Below are 21,353 nucleotides of genomic sequence, written 5' to 3' on the forward strand. Positions count from 1 at the left end.
TGTACATACATGTCATGACAGGTCTATGCCCAAACAGTTCGAGCTTCTACTTTTAAAAATCCATCTCGCCAGAAATAAGTCCCTCACTGTTGCTGCTTGTTATTGACCCCCCTCAACTCCCAGCTGTGCCATGGACACCATATGTGAATTGATTTCCCCCATCTATCATCAGAGTTCGTACTGTTAGGTGACCTAAATTGGGATATGCTTAACACCCTGGCCGTCCTACAATCTAAGCTAGATGCCCTCAATCTCACACAAACTATCAAGGAACCTGCCAGGTACAACTCCAAATCCATAAACATGGGCACCTCATAGATATCATCCTGACCAACTTGCCCCCTAAATACACCTTTGCTGTTTTCAACCAAGATCTCAGTGATCACTGCCTCGTTGCCTGCTTTCGTTATGGGTCCGAAGTCAAACAACCACCCCTCATCACTGTCAAACGCTCCCAAAAACACTTCTGCAAGCAGGCCTTTCTAATCGACCTGGCCCGGGTATCCTGGAAGGATATTGGCCTCATCCCGTCAATAGAGGATGCCTGGTTGTTCTTTAAAAGTGCTTTCCTCACCAACTTAAATAAGCATGCCACTTTCAAAAAATTTAGAACTAAGAACAGATATAGCCCTTGGTTCATTCCAGACTTGACTGCCCTTGACAAAAGCACCCTGTGGCGTACTGCACTAGCATCGAATAGTCCCCGCGATATGCATCTTTTCAGGGAAGTCAGGAACCAATACACACAGTCAGTTAGGAAAGCATAGGCTAGCTTTTTAACAGAAATGTGCATCCTGCAGCACTAATTCCAAAGAGTTCTGGAACACTGTAAAGTCCATGGAGAATAAGGGCACCTCCTCCGAGCTGCCCACTGCACTGAGGCTAGGAAACACGGTCACCACCGATAAATCCACGATAATCGAGAATTTCAAGAAGCATTTCTCTATGGCTGGCCATGCTTTCCACCTGGCTACCCCAACCCCGGCCAACAGCTGTGCACCCCCCGCAGCAACTGGCCCAAGCCCCCCCACTTCTCCTTCACCCAAATCCAGACATCTGATGTTCTGAAAGAGCTGCAAAATCTGGATCCCTACAAATCAGCTGGGCTAGACAATCTAGACCATCTCTTCCTAAAAATATTTTCCGCCATTGTTGTAACCCCTATTACTAGTCTCTTCAACCTCGTATCGTCTAAGATTCCTAAAGATTGGAACTCAGCCGTGGTCATCCCCCTCATCAAAGGGAGAGACACTCTAGACCCAAACTGTTCCAGACCAAAATCCATCCTGTCCTGCCTTTCTAAAATCTTCGAAAGTCAAGTGAACAAACAGATCACCGACCATTTCGAATCCCCCCGTACATTCTCCGCTATGCAATCCGGTTTTCCGAGCTGGTCACGGGTGCACCTCAGCCACTCTCAAGGTCATCATAACCACCATCAATAAAAGACAGTACTGTGAAGCCGTCGTCATCGACCTGGCCAAGGCTTTCGACTCTGTCAATCACCGTATTCTTATCGGCAGTCTCAACAGCCTTAGTTTCTCTAATGACTGCCTCGCCTGGTTCACTAACTACTTCTCAGATAGAGTGCAGTGTGTCAAATGGGATGGCTTGTTGCCTGGACCTCTGGCAGTCTCTATAGGGGTGCCACAGTGTTTAATTCTCAGGCTCTATTCTCTGTATATATCAATGATGTCGCTCTTTTTGCACACCAGTATTTCTACTTGCACATCCTCATCTGCACATTTATCCCTCCAGTGTTAATTGCTAAATTGTAATTACTTTGCCACTATGGCCTATTTATTGCCTTACACCACCTTACTTCCTTTGCACACACTGTATACATATTTTTCTATTGTGTTTGTTTATCCCATGTGTAAGTCTGTGTTGTTGTTTTTGTCGCACTGCTTTGCTTTATCTTGGCCAGGTCGCAGTTGTAAATGAGAACTTGTTCTCAACTGACCTACCTGGATAAATAAAGGTGCCTTGGTGGAAGAGTGGGTTAACACCTCACAACAAGAACTGGCAAATCTGGTGCAGTCCATGAGGAGATTCACTGCAGCACTTAATGCAGCTGGTGGCCACCAGATACTTTTGATTTTGACCCCCCCCCCTCCTTAAGGGCTCCCCCTTTGTCCTGTTGTTTCTGTTAGTCACATGTCTGTGGAACTTGTTCAGTTTATGTCTCAGTTGTTGAATCGTGTTATGTTCATGTAAATATTTCCACATGTTAAGTTTGTTGAAAATCAATGCAGTTGACAGTGAGATTATGTTTCTTTTTTTGCTGAATTTGTGTTTTAATCAAATTAACTATTTGCACTGAGATTGTCTGATGCTTTAAGGGCTCTGTTTGATTAAATAATGAAGACACATAAATGACGAGAGGGAGTCCGACCGCAAATGATTTAACTTGCTCAGATTTGCTACGCTGTTAAAAATAATGACAGCAAGTGACTGTGTGACTGGGACTCGTTGTCTCTCTTTCCTCCATGCTTTAACAACCACTACAGAACTTCAACAATGTTTATCGTGCTGTCCATGTTGCTGTAGCTGCCTCAACCCTTGCTCTCTTTACGTGACACATGTATGCATCGCATGCACGTGACCAATAGGGCCTGACCTATAGCATATCATAATCACATCAATAAATTGGTTATTACAAACTCTGAACTCATGTGAAAGCAAAATGGATGCTGAGGACTTGACAAACGAACTTGAAACGGGGGAATGTTTACTGGTTGCTCAGGGGGTAAGTTGGATGTGTGGAATAAATTTGACTTGTTTGGGAAAATACTGGAGATCAAGAAACAAGGTAAGGAGCAAGGGCTGCATGCATATTATGTGTGCGAAACATGTGCTGTTAGATTACAATAACATTTTAATGATGGTTTGGAACAATGTAAACAACACAAAATAAATTCGAAGTGTACCAGAGAGTCTGTTTTTTTTGTAAAGCCTTTATTACAGCAAAAAAAAAAAAAAAAAACAGTCACATTCATTAGTGAATGCAATTTACGAAATGGAACAGTTTATTTATTGTTTAAGCTAATTATTCAAAGTTGCTTTATTTTATTTTAAAATAAATGCTTGACTGCATTTAAAATCATGAATGACTCATATGCTTTGTGATGACATTAACAAATGAATGATTGATTGATACAGTAGCCTATATAAGTATTGAAATATAAGCCTAATGACATTACTTATTATTATAATGATGATCATAATAATAATAACAATAAGAAGGAGATCAAGAAAGAGGGTTATTATTATTCTAAATAAATTGTTTCTGACAATTTGGAAGAGTGTAAACAAGACTAAATAAATTAAGTAATACCAGAGAGGCTGTTCTAAAGGGAAAAAAGTGCAAAGCCTTTATTACAGCATCGCGTAGACAATTTCTATGAATTTTCTGATCTGACGTGGTGGTTGCCAAACCTCACGGAATCAGTAGGCTATTAAACAAACACTCTAACAGAAGCAGGATCTGTCTTATTTCTATAGATATATATGGATGATTTATAAAGCCAGGCACATTTAAGTTAGGCTATTAATTATAGACCTAATTAAGATGGCGTTTCCTCTCTCCTCACTTTTCTTAAACAATTAAGGCAAGTGCTGTTTCCTCGTCACCTAACTCCCCTGCTTCCTCCGTCGCATTGTTCTCTACACCAATATGCTGGTTAACTTTGCTGTTATACACATAGCAACATGGTCTATGAAAAGGTGCCAATTTCCAATGCAGAAGAATGCGCATTTGTTACAAAATAATATTAGTTTTATTAGTGTTACGCCATTGTTCTTACATAATATAACCAAATACAATTGCAGTAGCATGTCTTAGTGATGGACTGTGCCATCCCCACGGCTTCCACAATGGAGGACAGGTGTAGATCAGACAGGTAGGTAGGTGTCTTGTTCACCATGAAATTATATATATTTTTTGTTACTGCTCGACTAAAGAAATATCGGTTGACAAAATGGTCTTATGCCTTGATTCCATCTGAAATACACAGCTAAATTATTGCATACTATATAGAGTTTACCTACCAGATTGGAAAAATATGTATTACTGTGTAGAAAAACATGACTTTACAATTTAAATGACTGAAAATGTATGAACTCTCTCACCGGTGCGATTCAGTAGGCTACACTGACTGAAGAGAATCACTCACTTTAGCGTCACTGTCTGGCAAGCCCTGACATCCTAGGAAAGGAAACCTAGGAAATCCTTTACTTTATTTGTCCTGATGCGATTCCATGGGCATATAATATAACCATACTGCATGATGAATGGCAAAGAAATATAGGAGATAGACTTTATTCAGTCAGTTTGACATTAGTTTGGTATTAGGGGCGATGCCCCCCCAATTAAAAAATAATAATATTTATGTACATTTACGTATTTATGTTTTAAACGCTCTTAAAAGTACGGTAAATGTGTACATTTTCCTATTTCAAAAATATATTGTTCAAAACAAGCCGTTCAGTTACTACTCAGTCCCTCAGTGACTGCCAGCAGCAGCATCTCCGCCTCAGTGGGCGCAAAGGCCGTGCGAACATTGCTTCGATTGTTTTCCCAGCTATTTTCTATGAGGGGGAACCGCCCCAATGTAGCAGAAATGATAAAACAAAGTAAATGAACTGTCCTGGGGCGCTCAAATGTGCGTCCGTTCAGTCAGAACTTCTGGGTCTGTTCTAGTCATGTTCAAATTAATTAGCCAGCTACAGTCATTTTGAGATACATGGTTTTGTAGATTTTTGTTGTCAAATTAACCAGTATATCTACATTTGATATGCAGCTAACTAGCTATAGCTAGCTGGTAGCTTTCTAGCTAGTTAGCTTCCATGTCAATTTCAAGTCTTTATAAAATAATATCTAACTCTGAAATATTTAGTTATTTCAGAAGGAAAGTTAACTGGCTAGTGCTCCATGTTTTGTGACATTGTGTTAGCTAGCTATCCCCAGTTAGATAATGTGCACCTGCATGTTTTTTGCATTCTCCCTGGTGCACTCCTTCGTTCGTTCGTGACGTGAGCTGGTTGCTCGTTCTAAATCATATAAAATAAATTGTTCAAAACAGTGGCAGCATATTCTGCAGTGGTCATATTCTCAAAGAAAACTTGCTATTGTATTTGTGTCATGCTGCTTTGTTGACAACTCCAACCACTTCGCGCCCCTGGTATTCAGCCAATCAGCGTCCGCCGCTGTAGTCAATGCTTGCTGTTCAGTTGCCAATCAACACACAGTAAATAGCGTTCTATGCGACACGACTCTGTGTGGCTGGCTATGTTAAACACACAATAGAAAACAATAATTAGGCTAAGTTGTGGATTTCAACTTGTCGTTAGTTTTGTCGCACCTGGACTACTGTCCAGTTGTGTGGTGAGGAAAATTACAAATGACCCAGAACAGTGCATCACGGCTGGCTGTTAAATGTAACAAGCTAACATTCATTACATGAATATCAATCTCTGCTGGCTCAAAGTAGAGGAGAGATTGACTTTGTGAGTACTTGTATTTGTGAGTATTGACATGTTGAATTCACTGACCTGTCTGTTTAAACATGCTGCTCAGACACCCATGTGTACCCCACAAGACATGCCACCAGAGGTCTCTTCACAGTCCCCAAGTCCAGAACAGACTATAGGAAGCGCACATAGAGCCATGACTACATGGAACTCTATTCCACATCAGGTAACTGATGCAGTAGAATCAGATTTAAAAAACATAAAAATACACCTTATGGAACAGCGGGTACTGTGAAGAGGGACACACACAGGCACAGACACATACATACACACACATGATAACATATGCACTATACACACACGTACACATGGCTTTTCCGTTGTAGATACAGTGCCTTGCGAAAGTATTCGGCCCCCTTGAACTTTGCGACCTTTTGCCACATTTCAGGCTTCAAACATAAAGATATAAAACTGTATTTTTTTGTGAAGAATCAACAACAAGTGGGACACAATCATGAAGTGGAACGACATTTATTGGATATTTCAAACTTTTTTAACAAATCAAAAACTGAAAAATTGAGCGTGCAAAATTATTCAGCCCCCTTAAGTTAATACTTTGAGTGAGTGAGTGAAACCTCTCGCTTTGTCTCTTCCTCTCTGCTGCGTTTTCCAGTGATTGTTGGTTTTGTGACTTACAGGTGCTTATCTTATCAATAGACAAGGTGCATATCATTCATTCTAGCGAGAGAGGGCTAGAATTATTGAAATTGAATTGAAAAGTAGCCTAGTTAATATGAAGTGGAAAATGTAGCTGGCTGAAAATGAGTCTGTAACCGGCTGATTAGCCGACAGCTGGCATTAATGGAAAACACTAGTTTCTTCCACAACAGTGGGCTAGCTGGCACTCCCAGCTATCTACAAGCCCCTCGCCGCACGCTCTCTCTCTCTCTGTCTCTCTCTCTCTCTCTTTTTTTATTTCTCTCTGCCTTAATCGTTATACCTATTCTTTTTCCAGTATCTATCCATCTTCCACTCATCTATCCTCTCTCCATGTTCCTCTCTCTCGCTCCCCCTATCTCCTTGTCCTCAGTACAGTGGTGTTGTGCTTGGCAGTTGAATGGAGGACTGAGCCACAGCAGGACTAAATACAGGCTGAGGGGACCAGGCCATGGGGACATTAGGGAGACTGTATATGGTTCTGTTCAAACACAGCCAACATGATAGCCACCTCTACCTGGGACTGCCCCTCAGTCACATGGTGTCACCGAGCTGGGCTCACTAGAGAAGGATGAGGGTCCACAAGCCAAACTGCATGTACTGTAGAGTGTAGAGTCAACAATATAGGCTTACAGGACCTATTGGGATCCCCTTTTATGTGCTATACAGTACCATCGTCATGGAAACAGTGGGCTAAGCAACATGACAGGGTTCAGTGTATTAATAGCATACGTTTTAACTGTGCAATGGGGTCAACCTTGAATTATTTAGCCGTTCTTCATGTTTTGCTAGAGATTTGGGTCTTGTGTGTTGCGGGATGGAGTCCTAGTCAGACTTGGGTAAGTCCTTGCCATAGGGATTTTTAATCACCTCAAAGTTCACTGATCCACCTAAGTGACTTTCGGGGGAGAAACATTTTTATTTACACTTTTATATGCTCCAGTGTGACGAATGGGAGCAATAGGGCCCGGTGATATCAAATGTATTATGTCATTTTGATTTGATTCGATTTTTGATGTATTAGGATCCCCATCAGCTGATGACAATGGCGACAACTAGTCTTGCTGGGGTCGGACACATAACGAAAAAGCCATTACTGTCAAAAAAGACCACAATTTACATACATCACCAGTTCAAAGTTTGTACACAACTACTCATTCAATGTTTTTTTTTCTACATTGTCAATTAATAGTGAAGACATCAACACTATGAAATGACACATATGGAATCATGTAGTTACCAAAAAAGTGTTAAACAAATCCAAATATATTTTATATTTGAGATTCTTCAAAGTAGCCCCCCTTTGCCTTAATGTCAGCTTTGCACACTCTTGGCATTCTCTCAACCAGCTTCTCCTGGAATGCTTTTCCAACAGCCTTGAAGGAACTCCCACATATGCTGAGCATTTGTTGGCTGATGTTCCTTCACTTTGTGGTCCAACTCATCCCAAACCATCTCAATTGGGTTGAGGTTGGGTGATTATGGATGCCAGGTCATCTAATGTAGCACTCTGTCCCTCTCCTTCTTGGATAGCCCTTCCACATCCTGGAGGTGTGTTGGGTCATTGTCCTGTTGAAAAACAAAGGATAGTCCCACTAAGCGCAAACCAGATGGGATGGCGTATAGCTGCAGAATGCTGTGGTAGCCATGCTGGTTAAGTGTTCCTTGGATTCTAAATAAATCACAGACAGTGTCACCAACAAAGCACCCCCACACCATCACAGCTCCTCCTCCATGCTTCACGGTGGGAACCATACATGTGGAGATCATCCGTTCACCTACTCTGCATCTCACAAAGACACAGCGGTTGGAACCAAAAATCTCAAATTTGGACTCATCAGACCAAAGAACAGATTTCCACCGGTCTAATGTCCATTGCTCGTATTTCTTGGCCCAAGCAATTCTCTTCTTCTTATTGGTGTCCTTTAGCAGTGGTTTCTTTGCAGCAATTCGACCATGAAGGCCTGATTCATGCAGTCTCACCTGAACAGTTGATGGTGAGATGTGTCACGCCCTGACCATAGAGAACCATTGTTTCTCTATGGTATAGTAGGTCAGGGTGTGACTAGGGGGGTGATTTAGTATATGTATGTCTATGTTGTATTCTAGTTTATTATTTCTATGTGGGCATTCTAGTTTTCATATTTCTAGGTTGGTGTGCTTGATATGGTTCCCAATTAGAGGCAGCTGGTTATCGTTGTCTCTTATTGGAGATCATATTTAAGTAGAATTTTTCCACATGTGTTTTATGGGATATTGTTTTGAGTTAGTGCACGTAGCATCTCTGTAGTCACAGTTCGTTGTTAGTTTACTGTTATTTGTTTTTGTCTTTGCTAAGTTTCACTTTATTCATTGAATTATGTGGAACTCAACATCCGCTGCGCCTTGGTTCGATATTTATTCTAACGAACGTAACAAGATGTGTCTGTTGCTTGAACTCTGTAAAGCATTTATTTGGGCTGCAATCTGAGTTGCAGTAATCTCTAATGGACTTATTGTCTGCAGAAGAGGTACCTCTGGGTTTTCCTTTCCTGTGGCGGTCCCCGTGAGAGCCATTTTCATCATAGTGCTTGATGGTTTTTGCGACTGCACTTAAAGAAACTTTCAAAGTTCTTGAAATGTTCCGGATTGACTGACCTTCATGTCTTAAAGTAATGATGGACTCTAATTTCTCTTTGCTTATTTGAGCTGTTCTTGCCATAATATGGACTTGGTCTTTTACCAAATAGGGCTATCTTCTGTATACCACCCCTACCTTGTCACAACACAACTGATTGGCTCAAACGTATTAAGAAGGAAAGAAAATGCACAAATTAACTTTTAATCAAGGCACACTTCATAATTGGTTTGCATTACAGGTGACTATCTCATGAATCTGGTTGAGAGAATGCCAAGAGTGTGCAAAGCTGTCATCCACTTTGAAGAATCTCAAATATAAAATAGACTTTGATTTATTTAACACTTTTGTGGTTACTAAATGATTCCCTATGTGTTATTTCATAGCTCTGATGTCTTCACTATTATTCTACAATGTAGAAAATAGAAAAAATTCAAAATTAAAACCCTGGAATGAGTAGGTGTGTCCAAACTTTTTACAGGTACTCATGAATATGCAGTGTGTGTGTGTGATTCTATCAGTTATACATACATAACAGTACATGCACACAACAAGTAGGTCACATGGGGGAGAGGCGTTATGCCTTGAGATGTTGCTTAAATATTTTTTTTAAACCAGGTTTGCTGTTCACGTCCGCTATATAAAATGAAAGGGCGTTCCATGCACTCATTGCTCTGTCTAATACTGTATATTTACTTGAATATAATCTGGACCTGAGGACTGGGAGAAACCCCTGGTGGCATATCTGGTGGGGTAAGTGTGTGTGTCAGTGCTGTGTGTAAGTTGACTGTACAATCAATTAGGAATTTCCAACATATTGTTTCTTATAGAAACAAGAAGTGACGCAGTTAGTCTTTTCTCAAATCTCAGCCAAGAGAGACTGGCATGCATAGTATTAATGTTAGACCTTTGATTACAATGAAGAGCAAGACGTGCCGCTTTGTTCCGGGCCAGCTACAGCTTAACGATGTCTTTCTTTGCAGCACTTAACCATATGACTGGACAATAATCAAGATAAGATAAAACTAGAGCCTGCAGGACTTTCTTTTTTTAGTGTGGTATCAAAAAGCAGAGCATCTCTTTATTACAGACAGACCTCTCCCGATATTTATAACCATTGAATCTATATGTTTTCACTATGACAGTTTACAATCTAAGGTAAAAAAAAAGGGAAAGGGGGATACCTAGTCAGTTGTCCAACTTAATATATTCAACTGAAATATACAGTGCCTTGCGAAAGTATTCGGCCCCCTTGAACTTTGCCACCTTTTGCCACCTTTTGCCAATAATTTTGCACACCCAATTTTTCAGTTTTTGATTTGTTAAAAAAGTTTGAAATATCCAATAAATGTTGTTCCACTTCATGATTGTGTCTCACTTGTTGTTGATTCTTCACAAAAAAATACAGTTTTATATCTTTATGTTTGAATCCTGAAATGTGGCAAAAGGTCGCAAAGTTCAAGGGGGCCGAATACTTTCGCAAGGCACTGTATCTTCCGCATTTAACCCAAACCCTCTGGTAACACCAAGTAATTTAGTCTCCTCAACTTGTTCAACAGCCACACCATTCATTACCAGATTCAGCTGAGGTCTAGAACTTAGGGAATCATTTGTACCAAATACAATGCTATTCATTTGAGATATGTTCAGGACCAGTTTATTACTGGCCACCCATTCCAAAACAGACTGCGACTCTTTGTTAAAGGTTTCAGTGACTTCTTTAGCTGTTGTTACTAGAGGTCGACCGATTATGATATTTCAACGCCGATACCGATTATTGGAGGACAAAAAGAGTCGATTCCAATTTATTTGTAATAATGGCAATTACAACAATACTGAATGAACACTTATTTTAACTTAATATAATACATCAATAAAATGTGTGCCATGTAAAATGTGTGCCATGTAAAATATGTGCCATGTAAAAAAGCTAACGTTTAAGTTCCTTGCTCAGAACATGAGAACATATGAAAGTTAGTGGTTCCTTTTAACATGAGACTTCAATATTCCAAGGTAAGAGGTTTTAGGTTGTAGTTAATATAGAATTTCTAGGACTATTTCTCTCTATACCATTTGTATTTCATATACCTTTGACTATTGGATGTTCTTATAGGCACTATAGTATTGCCAGAGTAACAGTATAGCTTCCGTCCCCCTCCTCGCCCCTACCTGGGCTCGAACCAGGAACACATCGACAACAGCCACACTCGAAGCATCGTTACCCATCGCTCCACAAAAGCCGTGGCCCTTGCAGCCCATGGGGAATAACTACTCCAAATCTAAAGGCGAGTGACGTTTGAAACGGTATTAGCGCACACCCAGCTAACTAGCTAGCCATTTCACATTGGTAACACCAGCCATTAGGCTGATAGGCTTGAAGTCATAAACAGCGCTGTGCTTGCGAATAACTGCTGGCAAAACGCACAAAAGTGCTGTTTGAATGAATGATTACAGGCCTGCTGCTGCTCAGTCAGACTGCTCTATCAAATCAGACTTAATTATAACCTAATAACACAAAGAAATACTTTGGTCATTAATATGGTCGAATCCGGAAACTATAATTTCGAGAACAAAACATGTATTATTTCAGTGAAATACGGAACCGTTCGGTATTTTATCTAACGGGTGGCATCCCTAAGTCTAAATATTCTTGTTACTTTGCACAACCGTCAATGTTATGTCATAATTACGTAAAATTCTGGCAAATTAGTTTGCAATGGGCCAGGCAGCCCAAACTGTTGCATATACCCTGTCTCTGCCTGCGTGCAATGAACGCAAGAGAAATGACACAATTTCACCTTGTTAATATTGCCTGCTAAACTGGATTAGTAGTTATAACTAGTGATTATGATTGATTGTTTTTTATAAGATAAGTTTAATGCTAGCTAGCAATTTACCTTGGCTTCTACTGCATTCGCGTAACAGGCAGGCTACTCGTGGAGTGCAATGGTTAGAGCGTTGGACTAGTTAACTGTATGGTTGGCAAGATTGGATCCCCTGAGCTGACAAGGTGAAAATCTGTCGTTCTGCCCCTGAACAAGGCAGTTAACCCACCGTTCCTAGGCCGTCATTGAAAATAAGAATGTGTTCTGAACTGACTTGCCTAGTTAAATAAAGGTATGAAGGTATGAAAAAATATATATATAAAAAACAGAAATCTGCACCCAAAAATACAGATTTCCGATTGTTATGAAAACTTGAAATCGGCCCTAATTAATCGGCCAATCCGATTAATCGGCCAACCTCTAGTTGTTACTGATGCGTATATGGTTGAAACATCAGCATACACATGCTTTGTTTAATGCCAGTGGCAGGTCATTGGTAAAAATAGAAAAGAGTAGAGGGCTTAAAAAGATACCCTGTGGTACTCCACACTTTACATGTTTGACAATAGAGAAGCTTCCATTAAAGAAAATGTTGCTCTGAATCCACAACCTGGCAAAGGTTGAAAAGGCATAATACATAGGTTTTCTCATCAACAGGTTATGGTCAATAATATCAAAGGCTGCTCTAACAGTACAGCTCCCACAATCTTCTTATTATCAATTTCTTTCAACCATTCATCAGTCATTTGTGTCGGTGCAGTACATGTTGACTGCCCTTCTCTATAAGCATGCTGAAAGTCATGCTGTTGTTCATTTGTTTACAGAGAAATAGCATTCTATTTGGTCAAACAATTTTTTCCAACAGTCTGCTAAGATCTGGCAGCAGGCTGATTGGTTTGCTGTTAGAACCAGTGAACGCCGCTTTACCACTCTTGGGTAAAGGAATTACTTTGGCTTCCCTCCAGGCCTAAGAAAAAACAACTTTAATCTAGGCTCAGAATAAAGATATGACAGATACGATTGGCTATAAGTTATCAATGCCAGGAGGTTTGTCATTATAGATTGATAACAATAATCTTTCCACCTCTCCCACGCTAACTTTCCAAAATTCAAACTGTTGCTTTTCTTCAAACTGTTGCTTTTTCAATGCTTTTCTTTTATGCATGAATACGATGGCTCACTGTTCATTGTTGGCATTTCCTGCCTAAATTTGCCTGCTTTGCCAGTGAAGTAATCATTAAACTAAATAGCAACATCAAATGGTTTCGTGATGAATAAGCCATCTGATTCAATAAAAGAGTTGAAGTAATTTAATTTAAAGTATTCAAGTTTTTTTTCCATCAATCTTTATATCATTGATCTATCTTGGCTTCATAATACAGTTTCTTCTTCTTTTTGTTGAGATTACTCAAATAATTTCTCAATTTGTGGTATGTCATCCAGTCAGATGTGCAGCCAGACTTATTAGCCACTCATTTTCCCACATCTCTTTCAGTCATACAGTTTTTAAATTCCTCATCAATCCGTTGAGCCTTAACAGATCTAACAGTACGTTTGTTAAAAGGTGCATGTTTATAAATAATTGGAAGAAGCAATTTCATAAATTCATCAAGTGCAGCGTCTGGATGCTCCTTATTAATCACATCAGGCCAGCAAATATTTTTTAACATCATCCACCTAAGAGTCACAGCAAAATATTTTGTATGATCTCTTATACACCAATTTAATTTACGCCCAGCTTTTGGAACTTTGGCTTTCCTGTATATAGCCACTATATTGTGATCACTGCATCCAATGGGTACGGATACAGCTTTAGAAAAAAGTTCTACAGTATTATTAAACATGTGATCAATACATGTGGATGGTCTTGTTCCTGTAGTGTTTGTAAACACCCTGGTAGGTTGATTAATAACCTAAAACGAGATTACAGGCACTAGTTACAGTGAGAAGCTTCCTCCTGAGTACACATCTTGATTTAATAAAAGTATATTCAATATTCAGGTCCCCAAGAAAGTAAACCTCTCTGTTTACATCACATACACTATCAAGCATTTCACACATATTATTTAGACACTGACTGTTAGCACTTGATGGCCTGCCAAGTGAACCTGCAACCACGACACTTTAATAACTCTTGACATAAGATCTTCTCTAAGAATTGCAGAGATATGGCTCTGAAAATATACAGAAATACCTCCCCTATAAGCATTTCTGTCTCTTGTATAGATGTTCTTTCATTGTACTGCTACTGCTGTATCATCAAATGAATTATCTAAGTGAGTCTCAGACATGGGTAATATGTTAATGTTATCTGATGTTAGCAAGTTATTGATTACATGAAACTTATTTCTAAGGCTACATATATTAATATGGGCTATTTTCTGCTCTTTCCTGGGTAGCTGTTTGACTGAAAGCTCTTTTTAGTCACGTCATCTGAAGCGTGCTCTGCTCTCCCCTGAGGCTTCCTTGCCAGAGTGGAACAGCCCATGTCCCTCACAGCCCCGGGGCCCGTTTGTTCTCAAAAGGGGCCAATGCATGTCACCCTGGCCCCAGGCCCTACATACACACAGAGACACGCACACTGCTGGATCCCTTCACTTATACACACACATCCTGGCATACACACATACACTGCATACAAACATACGCACATACACTGCATACAAACATACTCACATACACTGCATACACACATACACACATACACTGCATACAAACATGCTCACATACATGCATACGGACTCACTCAATCGCATGCACAGCATGAACTCAACACACATACACACACACAGACACAACCTAGGCAGGGAGGTTATGCACGGTAGAGGGAGATGAGGATGTGGAGGAGGTGTATTATACAGTGAAGAAGTTAATCCTTCATGACTGTAGTGCTGGCCTTTCTCTTGACAGTACTCTCCTCTGTCTCCTTCGTGAAAGCCTTGCTGAGACTCCTCCTGTTTAGTGGGGGCAAGCTATGGGGGTCTTTCTCTGTGCCTTTCACAAGCAGCCAGCTCGGGAAGAATAACCTTTACACGCATAGTTTATTCCTTTGACTGTGTGGTTGTTGAGACGCTAGCGATCTGCAGGAATATATAGGCATACCGCACCCACTGCTGATACCAATCCTAAATTATGTTGCTTACACCTGTACGATTCTCTCATCTCCGCAAGTACACGTAGGCTAGGTGTTGCTGACTTGTAATCGGGCGTAAAACTCACCCTTCACAAACCTCTCTTAGAATTTGTCCCCTAAAAGTGTTCTCTCTGGCCAACCCCTTCTTATATCTTGTATCTTTGCTCACACAGCTCAACTAAAATACATTAACAATTCAGGAGCTGGGCATATCACTTTACACCATCAATCCAGCCTCTTCATTTTAGCCTGTGAAAAAGGACAAGGACAAACTCTAAAGTATGGCCTGGCTTGTTGTTATGTTGGTGAGTCCAAGGATAAGGCTGACTGTCATTTGGTCAAATAGCAAGATGACAATCAATCAATCAAATGTATTTATAAAGCCCTTCTTACATCAGCTGATGTCACCAAGTGCTGTACAGACACCCAGCCTAAAACCCCAAACAGCAAGCAATGCAGGTGTAGAAGCACGGTGGCTAGGAAAAACTCCCTAGAAAGGCCAGAACCTAGGAAGAAACCTAGAGGAACCAGGCTATGAAGGGTGGCCAGTCCTCTTTTGGCTGTGCCAGGTGGGGATTATAACAGAACATGGCCAAGATGTTCATATGTTCATAGATGACCAGCAGGGTCAAGTAATAATAATCACAGTGGTTATAGAGGGTGCAACAGGTCAGCACCTCAGGATAAATGTCAGTTGGCTTTTCATAGCCGATCATTCAGAGTATCTTTACCACTCTTACTGTCTCTAGAGAGTTGAAAACAACAGGTCTGGGACAGGTAGCACGTCCGGTAAACAGGTCAAGGTTCCATAGCCGCAGGCAGAACAGTTGAAACTGGAGCAGCAGCACGACCAGGTGGACAGAGGACAGCAAGGAGTCATCAGGCCAGGTAGTCCTGATGGCAATGATAGGTGGCATGTATTATGGAATGTATATCAAAGGATCCAAAAATATACACACTTCAGACAGCACAGGAGAGAGATAGCACACACCCTAGGCATGTCAGAAGAGCGAGACTGCAATAGCAAAAATCTGCGTCCTAACTGACACTGGCCTATTCTGTCACGCCCTGACCATAGAGAACCTTTTTATTTCTCTATTTGGTTAGGTCGGGGTGTGACTAGGGTGGGTACTCTAGTTTTTGTATTTCTATCTTGTACCTGGTATGGTTCCCAATCAGAGGCAGCTGTCTATCGTTGTCTCTGGGGATCATATTTAGACAGCCTTTTCCCACTGGGTTTTTGTGGTATCTTGTTTTTGTGTAGTGCCTGTGAGCACTGCATTTGCTTCACATTTCGTTACTCTTTATTGTTTCATTTAATAAACATGTGGAACTCTACACACGCCGCGCCTTGGTCCATTTATTCCAATGATCGTGACAGAAGATCCCACCACAACTGGACCAAGCAGCGTGCCCGGGAGGAGATGGACTCCTGGTCTTTGGAGGAGGTCGAGGAGAGAATATCCTGGATTTGGGAGGAAGTCTTGGCAAGATACGAAAGCCTGCCGTGGAAACAGACGCAAGAAGAGAAGGGAGGACAGCGATGACGCCAATTTGTTTTTGTGAGTTTCATTTAATAAACATGTGGAACTCTACGCACGCTGCGCCTTGTGACATATTCCCTTTATAATGCGTTACTTTTGACCAGGGACCATGGCCAAAAGTAGTGAACTATAAGGAATAGGATGCCATTTGGGATGCAACCATAGAGATTTGAGGGAAGATGTTGGCTGAAATAGAAGTTTCCCTTTACCACAAGACCGGGTCTTGTTGTTTAAATCCTTATAAGTTAAGACTGAGGTTGTAGAAACTGACCCTGGACCAGAGCTTAGAGGCAGCTCCTCCCAAAAGCTGCTGGTTATGCAACCCAAACATATCCAGTGTGCACTGCTCACAGTGCAGATCTTCTTTCTGCTGTACACTGAGCCAGCTGTGTCTTGGCAGCACAGTCCTCGTTTCAACCTGGCACTGTTTTAGAGATGCCCCGTAGGCCTGCTACTACTGACACACACACAGAGCACATACACACTCATGGCGCACGCACACACAGAGCACATACACACACACACACACACACACACACACACACACACACACACACACACACCAAAACACTGGATTAGCCCCACTCACTTGTGTTTTATGAATGAGCGACCTGTAGAGAGCCAACAGGGAGAGGTGAGAGGAACATTGTTAAGTAGAATCAGCTGAAAGTCCTATCATAGTATGACTGTAGGCACATGGCCTCCCTCACTGCTGCTGAGAGCTGGCTGGGAGGTTCTGAATCTTCCAGACCTGATGGTGCTGAACAAACAACTGATCCTTCTATTAAGGTTATGGGCCATGTCACGTTCCCTTTGCCCTTTCGCTGTCCTACATCATCTACATCACACTGGACTAACACAGAGTGGGGGTGTGACTGGAGGAAATGGGGGCCAGAGTTACGAAAGATGGGCTGCGTTCCAACATGCAAACTAGCGTACCACTTAGAATGCATGCCAAATATATAGCTTTATCCTAAGCCGTGTGTTAGACTTGACACGTCAAAACATGGTTCAATGAATACTGCAGTGCCCTCTATAAGGATATCTTCTGCTTTTGTTCTACATGAACTCTGATGCCCCTGATGATAGTGCTATGGTATAGCTCCAACACTGCCGTGTATCCCAGTATGACCTGCCTGCCACTAATCCCATCAAAGAGACCGTATGGAGGCCACCTAGTAGAGGCACTGAGGGTCTCCCTACAGTTCCCGGGAACAAAGCTGCATGTCGTCTCATTAACCTAGGAAATCCTCCCGGGAGTTTAAAGGGACCAGCGGGAAACCACGGGGTCCACAGGGTTGAATTTAGTCTGAAGAAACACAGACACACACATAATGTACACTACGTACTGTCTGTCTAAGACATTTAGGTAAATAGCTGTAGATAAACCAACCACGTTATGTACATTAACACTACACTCTCACCAAGACAATGCTAGTGATTAAATAAGATGGGATTGGTAGACTGGAGTGTATAGGCCTAGGAGACGTTCAGTATGCCTTGTTTCTGTCATTGTTTGGAGTGATTGGATGCCTAGTCATTGTCTTTAATATCTGGTAAAATAGCAGGGAATGATACCATGTCAGAAGACGATGATGATGACATCATCACTGCAGCTGCCAAAGCAGTGATGTTACCCTGACCTGCTGAAGGGGAAACATCTGAGGGCCTATGCCAAGTCTTTTCAGCCTCCTGAGGGGGAAGAGGCATTGTCATGCCTTCTTCACGGCTGTGTTGGTATGTGTGGACCATGTTAATTCTTTAGTGATGTGGACACCTGCTCCACTACAGTGCTCCGTTTCCTGTAATCCACAATCAGCTCCTTTATCTTGCTAATGTTGAGGGAAAGATTGTTGTCTTGGCACCACACTGCCAGGTCACAGACCTCCTCCCTATAGGCTGTCTCATAGTCGTCAGTGATCATGCAATCAGGTGGCGGATGTGTAGTTGCCTACCCTCACCACCTACGGGCAGCCCGTCAGGAAGTCCAGGATCCAGTTGCAGAGGGAGTCGTTCAGTCCCCGGGTCCCGAGCTTAGGGATGAGCTTTGAGGGCAATATGGTGTTAAACGCTGAGCTGTAGTCAATGAACAGCATTATAACATAGATGTTCCTCTTATACGGGTAGAAAAGTGCAGTGTAGAGTGCAATATAGATTGTGTCATCTGTGGATCTGTTGAGGCGGTATGCGAATTGAAGTGGGTCCAGGGTGTTTGGGATGATTGTGTTGATGTGAACCATGACCAGCCTTTCAAAGCATTTCATGGCTGCAGATGTGAGTGCTATGGGGTGATAGTCATTTAGACAGATTACCTTGGTGTTCTGAGCGAGAGCGATCACTTGTGGTGAGAGAGAGAGAGAGAGAGAGAGAGAGAGAGAGAGAGAGAGAGAGAGAGAGAACGTGTGTATACAGGTGTTTCTCTCTGTGTGTTTCAAACATTGACTTAGTACTTTAAAATGAGACACTACCTTGACATGAAGGTACTGCTGGATACAGAGGAGAGAAGAGTAGTCTTGTAGCCTTGAGCCATAACGTGTTTGCTCTCTAATCAGCTCCTACTGACAGAGATGAATTTGAATCAGATGCACAGTGACAGTAGTTCATAATTGTAAGTGTGTGGATACAAAACAACAATGCAGTGCATTCGATATAATATGAACAGTGTGCGTTGGGTTATAGACAGAGTCCCCACACACTATGATCTATTTTTCTCTGGGCCTGTGTTCTGGGGACTGGACAGAGCATCCGGAGCAGATGCAGTGCCACAGGCTAAATTAAAGGATTGGGATGATGATGAGGATGGAGGAAAACAGCCAGAGATGTCAGTGTGAATTAGTCACTGGGAGTGTTGAGGGCTCTCTCTCTCTTCTGCTCTGTCCACCCTCCACCCAGCAGGCTGGCACGCAAATATGGATTTTTAGACACACAGACACTGTCTGTCTGTCTGTCTGTTTCTACACCACGGCTGCTTGCTGGAAATGAATGCTCTTCAGCTCCGTTTGCACCCTGGTCTTTTTTTAACCATGTTGCTCCATTTGTCTTCATTTGTTAATTCTTTGTGGAGTGGGTTTGAAAGTATTTTATTGTCCGTGTTTGATTTAGATTTTTCTTTTCACAGCAGGTTCGAAGTGTCCATAGAATGTTCAACAACAGCATGCAGTCTGTACACCTCAAAGGGATGAAGGAGCATTTCCATCCCTTCCAGAGGCTAGGAATAGAGGGTTGTGTCGACAGGTCGTGTGACGAGAGTGAAGCTGTGAATCTCTGACTCATAGGAGGAGTTGTTGGAGGATACTTCACTGCCTGCAACTGTACCCAGTCATGCCCAAAAGAGGGGGGTCAGACCAGGAACATTCTCTCTGTGTCTATCTCCCTCTTTCCCTGTCTTCTCTTCTCGCCCCCCTCTATTCTCGCTGTGTGTGACAGACAGCGATGTTGACTGTAAGGCCTTGTCTAGTCCTCTTAGGGCTAAGGTACAAAGTGGAGCTGTCACCTGAAGTACACTGACATCAGGATTATCCCTGTAGGGAGAGGAGTCTCCAAAGCCACCGTACAGTGTACAGTACACCGCAGGAAGAGGGGATGGGGAGAATGTGTTGCACCTCTGTGTCTCCATGTTGTCATCGACACCTTACCACCTACACACACACACAAATGCGTGCGCACACACACACACACACTTACTCACTCACAGTGGCAGTCTGCTGTTTATTGAGTCCCTCCATATGTGCAGACAATTTGACGATAGGGAGCCTGCTGAGGCTTTATCCTCCCCACAAATCCTCCATCCACCCTGGGTCTAGAGTTGGCATCTACCCTCACAGCTCTCTCTCTCTCTCTCTCTCTCTCTCTCTCTCTCTCTCTCTCTCTCTCTCTCTCTCTCTCTCTCTCTCTCTCTCTCTCTGTGTGTGTGTTCAGGACTTAAGCCTGTTACATAATTGTATTAAAGCAAGAGTCACTTCACACCTCTTTCACTGTGTGAGATTTAGCATAAACGTCTGTCAGAGGGAAGACCTCTGCCTCTCAACATCGTTGTCCCAAATGGTACCCTATTCCCTATGTAGTGCACTACTTTGACCAGGGCTCATAGGGTGCTGATTTATCTGCTGGGTCCTTGGAGATCTCAGGGTGGCACTGTTAATGGTGTCGGTCACACACCAAATGGAAGGTGACGTGTGCAGCAGTGTATTCTGTTGTCTAGATAACAAAGGGGGTTTGTGACCTGGATACGACAACCTGGGATGAATGTCTATGTGGTGTATAACAATACACGTTTGCAGATGGAGTAAACGTACAAAATGCATTGTAGCCTATTGCTGTACTGTACACACTATTACTTTATGATTTAATACACCGATATCACCATTGACTGTACTGTCGCATTTAGACTCATTCTCTTTCTCACCACCCTCTTTCTCTCTCTCCTGCCTATATTTTCCCTCTCTCTATCCCTCCGCAGAAAACTAAGCTCCAGGATGCGTTGCAGGAGAAAAATCGCCTGAACATTGAGTTGTCCAGCCACAACCTGAAGGTATCCAAGTATGACCAGGTAGGAAAGACTCTCAGTATGCATCCCAAATGGCACTCTGTTCCCTACATAGTGCACTAATTTTGACCAGGGCCCATAGGGCTCAACTGCACAACAGCACAGCCCAGCACAGTGCTAAACTCTCTTGATCAATGGGCATACAGTTGAAGTCGGAAGTTTACAAACACCTTAGCCAAATACATTTATACTCAGTTTTTCACAATTCCTGACATTTAATCGAAGTAAAAATCCCCTGTCTTAGGTCAGCTAGGATCACCACTTAATTTTAGGAATGTGAAATGTCAGAATAATAGTAGAGAATGATTCATTTCAGCTTTCATCAGATTCCCAGTGGGTCAGAAGTTTACATACACTCAATTAGTATTTGGTAGCATTGCCTTTCAATTGTTTAACTTGGGTCAAACATTTTGGGTAGCCTTCCACAAGCATCCCGCAATAATTTTGGCCCATTCCTCCTGACAGAGCTGGTGTAACTGAGTCAGGTTTGTAGGCCTCC

The 21,353-nt window shown here is 42.0% G+C and overlaps 1 protein-coding gene across 4 annotated transcripts in view; it reads left to right on the top strand.

Annotated features, from left to right (window-relative positions):
• The window catches only part of LOC110509741 (RIMS-binding protein 2), a 92,203-nt gene that overhangs the window by 31,369 nt on the left and 39,481 nt on the right, over window positions 1-21,353 (top strand). For all 4 annotated transcript variants that reach the window (XM_036967637.1, XM_036967636.1, XM_036967638.1 and 1 more), the window contains exon 4: window positions 20,768-20,857. In XM_036967637.1, coding sequence (XP_036823532.1) covers window positions 20,768-20,857 — 90 coding nt within the window. The remainder of the gene's footprint in view (window positions 1-20,767; window positions 20,858-21,353) is intronic.

This window comes from Oncorhynchus mykiss, chromosome Y, assembly GCF_013265735.2.
Source record: "Oncorhynchus mykiss isolate Arlee chromosome Y, USDA_OmykA_1.1, whole genome shotgun sequence".
In the NCBI taxonomy this organism is placed as follows: Eukaryota; Metazoa; Chordata; class Actinopteri; order Salmoniformes; family Salmonidae; genus Oncorhynchus; species Oncorhynchus mykiss.